Source organism: Ctenopharyngodon idella, chromosome 6, assembly GCF_019924925.1.
Source record: "Ctenopharyngodon idella isolate HZGC_01 chromosome 6, HZGC01, whole genome shotgun sequence".
NCBI lineage: Eukaryota > Metazoa > Chordata > Actinopteri > Cypriniformes > Xenocyprididae > Ctenopharyngodon > Ctenopharyngodon idella.
The window spans coordinates 20,753,809-20,766,384 of NC_067225.1; the positions used below are offsets into that span (position 1 = coordinate 20,753,809).

Consider the following 12,576-nt stretch of genomic DNA (forward strand, 5'->3'; position numbering starts at 1 on the left):
GACTTCTGAGGGCAGGCCCTTCTGGGGTTCACACCTGAGGTTCACAACTCAGCAAGAAGTGCCCATTCCTCCTCGGTGCCCTCAAGAGGACGTTCTACCAACCCTGCCACCCTCTGTGCTTCGGGAGCCAGGTTCCCTCGAAAGACTGGTTCCCTTAGTAGACCATCTGACAGTGTGGGAACTTCTGCCAAATGTGTCACAATGGATCCTGCAGACTATAAAAAAGGCTACAGAATTAAATTTGGGTCTCAGTCGACTCGGTTCAACAGGGTTCTGTTCACAGTGGTAGACCCTGAGCAGGCTCTGCTAATGGAAATAAAAACTCTCCTGGGCAAGGAGGCCATAGAACGGGTTCCTCCACCTATAAGAGAGTCCGAGTTCTACAGCCGGTACTTCATTATTCCAAAGAAGTGGGGGGGGTTGCGTCCGATTTTAGATCTGCTCTATCTGAATCGTTCAGGCAAGTAGCTCAAGTTAAAAATGTTGACTTTAAAGCAGAACGTGACTCAAACCAGATCGTCCTGTGGTCTCAGGGGAAGCTGCACACCCTGAAAGCAGTCTACATTCCTAGGTACCAACATCAGGGAGCCAGACCTGTTGAGGCAAGGGCTGAGGGCCAGGGAATGGAAACTGGCAGGTGGGTGTATGGAGGGTGTTCACCAGGTGGAAGTGGACTTGTTTGTTTTTCAAAATACGACACACTGTTCTCTCTGGTTCTTCCTCGTGCATCCAGCCCTGCTGTGAGGGAGCCTCGGCCCTGTCTGCATGCATTTCACCTCATTTTTCTGCTCCCTGGACTTCTGGAGAGAGTCCGCCGGGACAGGGTCCGTCTATTACTAGTAGCCCCGTTCTGGCCGGCCTGAGTGTAGTTCTCGGACCTTGTGTCCCCTCGACGGCTCTCCCTTGGAGATTCCAGTCAGGAGGGACCTTCTGTCTCAGGCAGGGGGCGGAATCCTTCACCCCCACCCAGAGTTGTGGAAGCTGTGGGTTTGGCCTCTGAGGAGGCCCAACTTCCAGACTCCGGCCTCTCAACTGTGGTTGTTTAGATCATACTTTACTCTCTCCACAAGGAAACTGTACGCATTGAAGTGGAGGGTTTTCACTTCATGGTGCGGAATTCAACAGTAGGACCCAGTTAACTGCCCGGTTTGTACAGTGCTGGAGTTGCTGCAGGATTGGTTTTCCACAGGGTTATCCCTGCATAAGGTGTACGTGGCGGCCATAGATGCATACTACTTTCCCTTTGGGTGGTATATCCCTGGGGAGAAACCCATTGGTGACACGTTTCCTCTGTGGTGCTTTGAGGCTAAGGCCTAGTTGAAACGGTGTCATATAAATGGCCCCTAAGAAAGGACTTCCAGCATCCAAACAGACATTAACCCTTTCACAGCTAATTTTAAAATATTCTGGTTGAGCCCCCAGCATGAGTTTTTCAAGGCGACCGTTATTTAGAACTTATCACTTTATTGTTTTCATGGCGATGCGTCATTGCTTGTCATGTGACACTGCAGCCACAATAGTGGTGTATGACTGATGTTTTGCTATTATTTCATTTCTCCTTTTTTATTCAAAATATTCACAAACTTGTTATCGATACCATGAAATATGTGATATTCCGATTATCAAATATTTGTAAGTGAATGTGTTTTGTTGCTTAAACACCTTTTATAATGATCACGTTAGTTGAGCTATATGCGCAATGGGCGCTGCCATGTTAGTTTGTGCCGCAGTTCAGAGAATCGCATCTGTTGGATTTACAACACGTGAATTCATCCACTTCTCTTGAAATGCATGAAAGTAAGTGGCCGGTGAACTGGGAGAAGAATAGATTAAAATTTACAGTTACTTACACCAAGTGTATCTGATATGAATAAAACACGTCATCTAATTATGGATGGATGGAAAGGATTATTATTGCTGCTTCCATAGACATCAGTGTGTATTTTACAAACTATAAATGTATTGTTTTGTTAGTACTTATGTGTATTTAAATGTCTGAAACCAGCCAAGACACGTCAAAGGGTTAAGCAAATGGATAATTGAGGCTACCTCTCTTGCTTATAAGGTCTCTGGTCAGCCCTCACCTTTGGCTGTCAGAGCTCATTCAACTAGAAGTATGGTGGCCTCGAAGGCCTTTTTGTCAGGGGTGTGCCTGCAAGATATGTGTGATGTGGTGGGCTGGTCCTCTCCACTCACATTCATAAGATTTTATGTTTTGGACCTGGGCCCTGCTCCAGTAACCCTTGTTCTCAGAAGGGAACAAAATGCTGTCGCCCTGCCATACTTCCTGCATTCCTGTGATCGACTTGCTTCGGCTCATTAGAAGCTTTCCTGGTCATGATGTCACCTGCCCGTGACGTTCTGTTTCACCATTGGACTGATTTCACACATGTGCTTCAGACGCAATCACGCAGAGGTGTTCCCAAAGTGTTAATACTGTGACGCAGCGTCTAGTTCCCTTCTCAGGTAACAAGGGATAAAGACGTTTTCCAGTATGGCTCCGTTCACAAAGCAGGGGACCGCCAAGGAATATGGTTGTGATTGTGAGTCCGAAAAATTTACAGGTGTGAGTTTGCTTATAGAATGTGGTTGTCACTCTCATAAATAACTGAACTGTGCATGTCCGTAAAGGTATAAAGGTGATGATACATGGGGCAACTTTTTTAAGCAATGTTGCCAGGCAATGTTGCAGAGCGATGTTGCTTGGGCACTTTCCCCGTTGAGAATGGGAAACAAATTTCTATCTGGACGCTTTAGATCGAAATTTATTGCCTATTCTCAATGGGAAAGTGCCCAAGCAACATCACTTGGCAACATTGCCCGGCAAAATTGCTCAAAAAGTTGCCCCGTGTATCATCAATTTGTAACAAGGCTACTAGAGATGATGCAAAACTCTTAAAGAGTCCCAGTGTTATTCAAAAACTGTTAAATACACATTTGAATGATCATTTTGCCTAGCATCACTCACTTGCCCTTGTCAGGGCACTGAACAGATAAAGCTTAAGGATTCTGACAGTACTAGATTGCAGTTTGATGAGCGCAACATTGACTTATTACCCTGGATCAAAATTAGACTTGGCAGCCATGTATACAGATATATCGTGTGAGAGTTGTGACTTAGAAACCTAAAACATAAACACATAAACCTAAAACACATAAATCACAGACATGGCATCTTTTTTCGTTTTTTCTTTTTTTTTGGAGGGAGCACCAGTGGCAAAAATACTACAAAAATATTACAAAAAAAAAAAAAAAAAAAAAATATATATATATATATATATATATATATATACATATATATATATATATATACATATATATATATATATAAAATATTATCTGGACAGAAACTACTTATTAATAATTATTAATTAATTATTTTAATAAATTAATTTGTTATTTATCTCAATTCCTGACCAGTGTTTTAAAAGCAGTATAAAAGAGCAATAATCTCAAACTTTTTAAAACTATTTTTCCTGAATCTTTCCACAGAGCACCCCTTGCGGGCCCCTGACTCATATTAGATTAATGTCTAAACCTCTGTAAAGCAACACTTCATCCGTCAAGAGTTCTTGTATCCTGCGATGATACATCAGAACTGACAAGGTACAAGGTTACTAAATAAACAATGACAGCAGCCCAACAGCAACCAAACACAGTATATACAAATAATAAATCCAATGCAGTTATTCCATTTTAAATTACCATATGTTTAAACCTGCTTCAAAATTCCAGACAATAAACATCATTCCACTCTAAGTGTTAAATGCATTTATGAGACAGCATTCATTATAAACACAGTTCAAGTTCTAGATCTTTTAGAAGAGCTCAGAGGGAAAATAAACACATTAACTGCTTTGAATATAATTATTAATCTTTCATTGCTGCTGCAATGTTTTCTCACAACTGTTCTTTAATTTTGTGTAAGGAGAAAAAAATGATATTCATATAAACTTCCCACTCGTAGCAGTTCTTGATTATTGCTAATCTTAAACAGTTTTAAAATAGAGACAATATTACACACACCCACACACAGCACACAGACATTAAATATCTTCAGCCTAGGGTCAAATGACATTCTGAGCCAATCTAAACGTGTGCTCTTTCTTATCTCTCCCACTCAGTGTATGCTTTAAGAAATCACTCTTTCCTCCTTCATGTATTACCAAGCCATTCATCTTATATCTTTGTAGAAAACAAAATTGAGTAATGTTCCATGGTAGCCTACATACTTTTCTTCACACAGAAGGTAGTGTTCTCTATCCAGTTGAACATTTACAACAAATACAAATTCATTTTGACTATATACTGTTGTCAGTTAGAGTACATCTTGACACATGTATCCAAACTTTGCTGATGGATATGTGTGCAGCCTTGTTTGTTGTTGTCAACTAGGTTACAGTTGTGCATTTACAATCGTAGTTAAGGCCTAGGTTTACAAATGTTTATGTATTAGAGGTATTGTTTGACTTTGGGATAACATTAAAGGCCAAAGCAAAATTCGAGCGAAAATGAGAGGTGAGGACACAAGTTACATGACTTGACTCAAGTCTGAATATTACACTTAAAAATATTGAAGTAAAATATTACTTGATATATTGGATTTGGTTTTGACGAGGTGTGTGCGCCAAATTAGGTGTTATTAACAGGGATTTTAAGGTGTGGTTGCTTGGTGATTTTGTTTTGGAACCTTCAGAAAACTTTAACTCGATTTTCCTCAAAATTGACTGACTCTATCGACATCAAACAGGTGTAGCGCAGTCATTTGTTCTCTGATTCCAACAAATCATACCTCATTTAAAGGTTTTTTAATGGAAATTATGAAAATAAACAACTCATTTTTGAAAATTTGCTCATTGCGACTCATTTTGCCAGCATGGGTCACAAGTGATCCCATGATGGGAACCCCTAAAAGGTGAAGTGCCTGACAGAACCATTTAAGGTTCTATATAGAACCTTTTCTTCTTAGAGTGAGATCATTTCTTTTTATATAAACTGTCAATGTATGTGAACAGAGGACTCAAATACAGAGAGTTCGTGAGCAGAGACACACATGGGAAAAAATATAAAGGACAGTATGGGAGCTCTCAATACAATCACCAGTGGACACACAGACTGTGGAGACCACCCAAGATGCAGTGCCCAATGGGATGGGGAACGAGATGAGACAGTGAACAGCGAGAGAACAACCTGCTGAGTTACTCCTCATCTAAGCATCCTGGGCACAGTAGCAATTAAAGGTAAGACACAAATCACACAGAACAGTCCAAACAACTCATGAGACGAAGCACAAATTAACTACTGACAACAAGAGGCAGACACAGTAGGGAATATAAGGGAAAAGGGAACGAGCGACAGGTGAGGGCAATTAGCCCGTGATCCGCACACACCCGCACTGCTAAGTCAGCGCTGATTGCCCAGGCCACGTGTTGTAGAAAATGACAGGAAAGACAACAGGGGAAGCCAATAATGCACCCTGAACCATGGCAATAAACACTTCAAAATTGATCATACAATCTCCAACATAAATAATTCCAAACAAAGCAAAAGAGTATCTCCGAGCAACACACAGTGGTGTTTCACTACTGAATGAATCTGGGGTTTTGGGCCGTGTATCTTTTGGTCATTCGTTTTTTGATTTAGTTTTGAAATCGGAAAATGAAAAAACGGCACCTTTTTCTTTTTTCTTTTTTTTTTCAAACAAAATGAAAAACAAGAATTCATCTTGATTTTTCGTTATTCGTTCAGGGGTAGAAAATGAATAAACAACTTGAATATTTGATCTCAACATGTGGGCGGGAATGAAACACCCCTTTCCGCTGATTGGTCAACCAAACATTAAACCGTGCCGTCATCAGTTCTTCCACAGTTCAGCGCAGCAGAATAATAGTCCTTCGCTGCGATGGATTCTTCTCTTTCTCATCAAACAGCCAGACTAACGAATGGCTTGACTATCGAGGCAGAGCCTAGACAAGGCTTTCTTCTGTGTGTCCATAAATTCAGCAACTTACGCGTGTTTATCTCAGAAATATTATCATTATACTAGTTTTTTCCAAGATATAATAATTTACTTCGCACCTGCACTCACAACTACCTAATAACCAACACTTTTGGCACACTGCCTGTTTTATTATTGCTGACCACCTATCAAAATCCGGGACAGCACAGAGATAAGGTAGTGAAGCCCAGACCAGTATCAATTTAAGTCATCATACACAGATGTCATAACTTTTTTTAGGCAGTATGCTGAGATTTTGACAATGGATGAACTTGAAATAATATAACAGATATGAAAAGAAATGACATCGTATCATAGTTTATGTTCACAGCACATCTATTATAGTTATATTATGATTTTTATTCATACAACACTTTACACAGATGGATATCATAATGTCATTATCACAGAGAATGGTTGATACTGGTCTGGGCTTCACTATATCTCTGTGCTGTCCCGTGGTTGCGCAGCATTGCCACAAATTTTGATAGGTGGTCAGCAATAATAAAACAGGCAGTGTGCCAAAAGTGTTGGCTATTAGGTAGTTGTGAGTGCAGGTGTGAAGTAAATTGTTATTTCTGAGATAAACTAGTATAATAATAATATTTCTGAGACAAACATGCGTAGGTTGCCGAATTTATGGACACACAGAAGAAAGCCTTGTCTAGGCTCTGCCTCGATATGGTAGCCTATGTGTCAAGCCATTTATTCACACACCTCATACAAGTAGTCTTGGGTTCAGTACCCCAGTGCGCTCCCAGATCCGCATGACAGCTTTCACATTAACAATTTTTCATGCGAACCGTGCCTCGTTTCGAACTAAGCTGCCAGTGTAAAAGCACCACTAAAAAGCGTTTATACATAATGATATTTTTCATCATGCATGCATGACCCCATTTCAAAGGGATTTTTGTATTTATGAAAAACCATAACAGATCCCCATGTTTAAAAAAAAAAAAAAAAATCCATCAGCAACTGGGTACAATACACATTAGATTTAACAGAATATGAAATTAAGTTATGGTACATAATAAACTAATCACTGTTGAAACTCTCCCTAATACTGCTGATTTTGAACCCCTGAGATTGTAGTTAGTGTGATAACTGGTCTCAGAGCACTGTGCTCCTTGAAAACATGAGCAAAATTTAATAAACTTGAGCACCTGCATTAATATTCATGAGGATCCTGTAAGTTCTCACCCCTCACCCTGGCTGCAACACAGAGCTGATTTCCATCATAAAGAGACTACACAATTCACTCCTACATCATGACAGCATGAAATTCATACAAATAAGCAAATCCATAAAACTAGTTCATTCCCAGTAAGCTTCTTTATTTCTTTTTTACTCCTGCTCTTTTTGCTGTCAAACTGTACTTTTTCCTTCCCTTTTTTGTCCCCTCTCCTTCTGCACTACAAAAGAAGAACACATTCATTTTTATGGAACTGAAATTTGTTTATGTTTTGGAAGTGATTTTTTTTGAAAGTGTGTGAAATGAACTTATTCTGTGTGTGTGTTCTTCAGTATGGCTATGGCTGTCGGGGAAAGTAACATGCCACATATACACTCAACTAAATGACAAAAAAAAAATTATAGTTGTCTTATTTATCTATAATTTGTAGTTGTTTATGCATATTAAGGGATATAAGTTGATAGGAGTTGTTTAACATACATACTTCAGCTTTAATGAAACACCACATGTCATTTCATGCTGGAAACATGTAGAGGGAAATAGAAGAGAAGAGGAGATACTCAATGCAAGTTTTATTTGTTTTTCTCCTATAATAATCCCATACATTGTTTCACCTCAGAAATCCCCAGATTAACTGGAATTGGAAGGGAAAAAAATGACAGTACTGTGGGATTAGTTGATGTCAGTAGGGAAACTCTTTTCTTTTAAGCTTAGATTATCATGAGTATTAACATAAACAAGGGAATCAAAATCAAACCTAAACCTTTTAAATCTGCATTTTAGAATTTTGTACAAAAATTATATGTATAGGGGGAAAGCGTTATTAGTTACAAGTTACTAGTGATAAATGACTTTCTTGACAAAATAATTCCTTTAAAAAATAATAAATGCTTTGAATCACTTGTTCTTTGACTCAATTATTGAGTAAAACAGACTTTATATTTTAGATTACTTAATATTTAGATTTTTGAGGCAGTAGTCAATTAAAAACATTTGTGAAACTAAACGCCAATGTATATATATATATATATATATATTTTTTTTTTTTTTTTTTTCTATCATGACAACTCTGAAGATTTTTTAGCATGTAATGGATACGACAATGTTAATGTATTTGGTCTTTGGCGGAATAGATCTGCTATGCTGCTGCTGCTGAATTGCTGCTGCTATTGATTATTGCTTTTGTTGTAGATTATTGCTGCTGCTGCTGCTGCTGCTGCAGAGCAAATACAAGAACTTGCTACTGCCAGTATATACACTGATACACTTTTGTGCGTATGTAAGACATACTGCTACTGCACAAATAGCATATATATAAATGACCCATAGCAGATCTATACAGGTGGAGCTGGGGAAGATATAGGGTTGAAAGAGGAGCTCTGAAAGTGTACTGCAAACTGCTATAGTGAATGCTAACCAGCAATTTAAATGTTCTGAGCAGCAAGCTCATTGGCTGCAGATGTAACATGACATGAATCAATCAACTTGTGCCAAGTAGTTATCGCTGAGAATAGTTTGCATTAAGGACCCAACAGCCTGCGCCATCTAGAGTTTCATGACAGAACTAGGCATATATATATATATATATATATATATATATATATATATATATAAAGCAAAATCTAGGTCATTGCATATTCATGGCTTGCATACCATATCCCTATTGTGCATAGTATCTTATATTTTTTGTATTTTCAATTGTATTTGGTATTGCACTCCACCTAATTGCTCAATTGTCATTTATAACATTTTCTTTTTGTCTTTATTCATTTGTTAATAATAATGAATGCTTCATTTTGTTTTTAGTTTTTGCATGTTTTTGAATGTTTTTGACGTTCTTTCAACACTAATATACCACTAATATACCAACTAATATACCAGCACTAATATATACCAATATATACCAATTATCACTGTAAAGCTGCTTTGACACAATCTGCATTGTAAAAAGCGCTATATAAATAAAGGTGACTTGACTTGACTTTAATAAAAAGTCACTGGTAAATATTTCAAAGCAGTTTTTTTCAACAGAAGTAACATTGTTTATCCTGTAATGGTCATATTTAAAATGGCTAACTGACACAGAACAGGAGTATAACCTTTTGCAAATGTTCCATTGCAATGTCACTGCCAGCTTTTAGTGTTAACATAAAGTGAAATAAAACAGCATGGCCTTTGTTGCTTGAGGTACTCACTGTACCATAACTGTTTTAGCCCTTGGACAGTTTACATTTGGCCTGTCTGGTGCCAGTGATCATTGGATGCCAGGAAGCATCTAAGTGCCAGTGTGTATGTGACGTAAATTGCCCTTGGACATTTGTTTCTTCTCAGCTGGAGGCACAGACAGTAGACCAAAGAGAGAATGGCTCTTCATGTAAACAAAGATGGCACTTCTCCCCTCAGTTACAAGAGGGTACCATGTGTATGAAACGAGCAGTCATCCAGGAAACAATAAATGCAGCTAAATTTGACAGATTGCATGTGGATTATTTGCAGAAAGCAATAACAAGAGAAAGAGGATGAAAAAGGATGTGCAGGGGTCTCATTTTCTCCCTCAGACTCCACCCTGCTATAAATTTCTCTCACGCTCAGTCTCTCTATTCCTCCTTCTCCCACACGGTCTCTGACTCCTTCAAATCTTTCCTGTTCTGTTCTTCAGAATATTTCTTCTCTGAAGCCGTGTATATCTCTCAGGCTAGTCAGTCTTAATTTTACAATTAGGAATGTATTGTGCTTTTCAATTCCATCATGTTTACTTTCATTCAATTCAGGTCTATTAATAAAATGCATCTGCCTTGTTTATATAAGATAAAATATGCACATAGCTTACCAAAGGGATAAGGATGACTGCTAAAAACAGGTGCTGACATTTTCTCACTGTGGAAGCCATTTTGTTTGGAGCACTGATGCTATTATATCCGTCGATCAGCGGCAGAGGGGAACAACAAAGTGCTGGTTGATAAACAGGTTCACTGGAAAACTGCTGCAGTTCATCAAATCATCATCAGATCTGAAAAAAAAAAGTTTTAGATGAGATGCTACTGAGAATTTAGTTCCTGCTTAATCCAGTTTATGAGGCATTCAATCAAACCGTGTCAAAATGTCAAACCTTAAGAGCTTTGTAACCTTGTGTGGACTTATAGGTAACAGTTCACTTATGTGAGGTTTTCCTCACTAGTGAAAGTAATTTCAGACTCAGACTAATCTGCTAACCAAGACACGGGTAATGAAGTGCTATCAAGCAAAAAAGAAAGAGCAGCTCTGGGTGTTTCTTCAACAACGGACAATGTCCCAGGGACTAACAGATTCAATTTGAAGGTAATTAAAATTGTCTTAGAAACTTTTTTCCATGGTCTTTATGCTGCCTTCATGTGCTATCAGAAATTTGATAATTCCCTCTTCTGAAGTCGTGATTACAAGCTCATCGCATTCAAGTTTCAAAATGGGAGGGAGTTTATGTGCAATTTTTAACTAGAAAACTCGTATTTACGATAATTCCGAAAGCGTGTGAAGGCAGCATTAGTCTCATTTATTTTCAAATGCCTTTTATGTATTGTTTTACACTACCTGTATTTCCAGACACGGGTTTTCAAAAGGCCATAATCATAAAAGTATTGCATTTAAAAAACAGTGATCATGTTAACATCAAGTAAAACAATTCTACACAATTTCACTATAATTTATATGCATTTACAAACAATTAAGTGTAAAAATGAAATCATTTCCATCACAATCAACAGTTTTACCAATAAACAAAATTACATCCAGAGTAATTTAATTAACAAATTACCAAGGAGACAAAAATCAAGCATAGCGTTAGTTCTGGCAGGTCACATCGGTCAAGCTCGCATCAGCTGACTCTCAGGTGACTCACGTCTACCTATAAGAATAAGACGCCTATCACAGCATCCATATATAAGCTCCTTCAGCATTATCAGCAGCTATCACGTTTCTCAGAAGCAAATTACCCTCCTCCATCCCCAGCTCCTCCTTCTCTTCCAGTCAGGATTTGACCTTCTGATTCCCCTTTGAATCAGACTAATTTCTCGAACATGTTGTACATTAAAATATTGACATTAATGACATCTGCAATACATTTATGTTGGTTCTGTTCTGTTTACCCTAAGGGGGTTATCACTGCTCTCCCTGCTCTTATCCATGCTAAGCTGACAACAAGTCACCTGTCTAACAAGCTTTCGGACGCAGCCTTTGTAGAATCTCATACCTTTTCATACTATCTGCTTACACCCCACTGATGGTTACGTTTAGGGATGGAGTAGACCTTTATGCTTACTTTTTTATAAAACTTGTATGTTTAAATGTGAATTGCATTATATGAAATTCATACTAAATCACTACCTTGTTAAATAGTTATGTTTTCTCATGAGATCGGATTGGTTTTTCAACAACTATAGATATATTACACCATGCATGCAACCAACTACACTGACCACATACAGTATATGTGTGGACTGTGGAGCGGAAAAGATAGGGCATGTGATTGTTGTTAAGTTGTTTATCCAAAAGGCCTGTATCATAGAGCACAGCCTTATGACGCAACTCAGACAACTGCACGGTATTGCTTAGGGATAATTGCTGATTCAATTCTGTTCAGCACAAGCACCAATCTCATGAAGGCAGGGGGAGGAAGGAGCTATAGGGGAGACTTTGGTACACTCAGATGGGAGAATGAAAGAGATAAAGAGAGCATAAGTGTGATGGATGGTTGGATGGATACGTAGCTGAACGGAGGGCTGGGGGGAGATAGGGAGGAACGAGTGGAACAGCTGCTCTGGAAACTGCTCTTGCTGTAATTAGTGGGTATAATGAAGCTGACTGGCTGAGAACTCCCCCAGCGATGCCTCAAGATCACACTGAGACATTCTAGACGAGGAGGTTTGCAAAAACAAACATGCACGCATGCACAAAAAAGTGATATTTATAGTACGTTTTCGATAATGGAACAACCTTTCATGCTCGCCAAACAGAATAACATGCTCATATAAGGGCAAACTTGTGTTTTCTTATCCCATTCATTAAGTAAAGTGGTAACAAAACCCAACTTAATGTCAAAACATCCAAAGAAATATAGGTGGGGGAAAAAATCCTTTTTACAATGAATGTCATCTCTAGGAATGTGTGTATGTGAAAGTGTAGGTTTGTGCATGTGTTTCCACTGCCTTTGAAGTGTGACTATAGGACTCAGTGGGTGATAGCATGGCAGTATTTGCACGTGTGTGAGTGTCAACATTCCAGAGTGTGTACTCAAGCTATCAGAGGCCACAGAAAGGCTGCATGTCTAAACACTTTTCCTTTGCACACTCCCGAGGGCACATTTACCACAGCAAATCTTCTCCACAAAAAGGCATGCCTTCACAATTAGGTA

At 38.7% G+C, this 12,576-nt stretch overlaps 1 protein-coding gene across 1 annotated transcript in view; it reads right to left on the minus strand.

Annotated features, from left to right (window-relative positions):
* Nucleotides 1-12,576, minus strand: part of adcyap1r1b (adenylate cyclase activating polypeptide 1b (pituitary) receptor type I) — a 36,893-nt gene that overhangs the window by 18,656 nt on the left and 5,661 nt on the right. Inside the window, exon 2 of the mRNA XM_051897084.1 lies at nucleotides 10,021-10,200. Coding sequence (XP_051753044.1) covers nucleotides 10,021-10,080 — 60 coding nt within the window. The 5' untranslated portion in view covers nucleotides 10,081-10,200. The remainder of the gene's footprint in view (nucleotides 1-10,020; nucleotides 10,201-12,576) is intronic.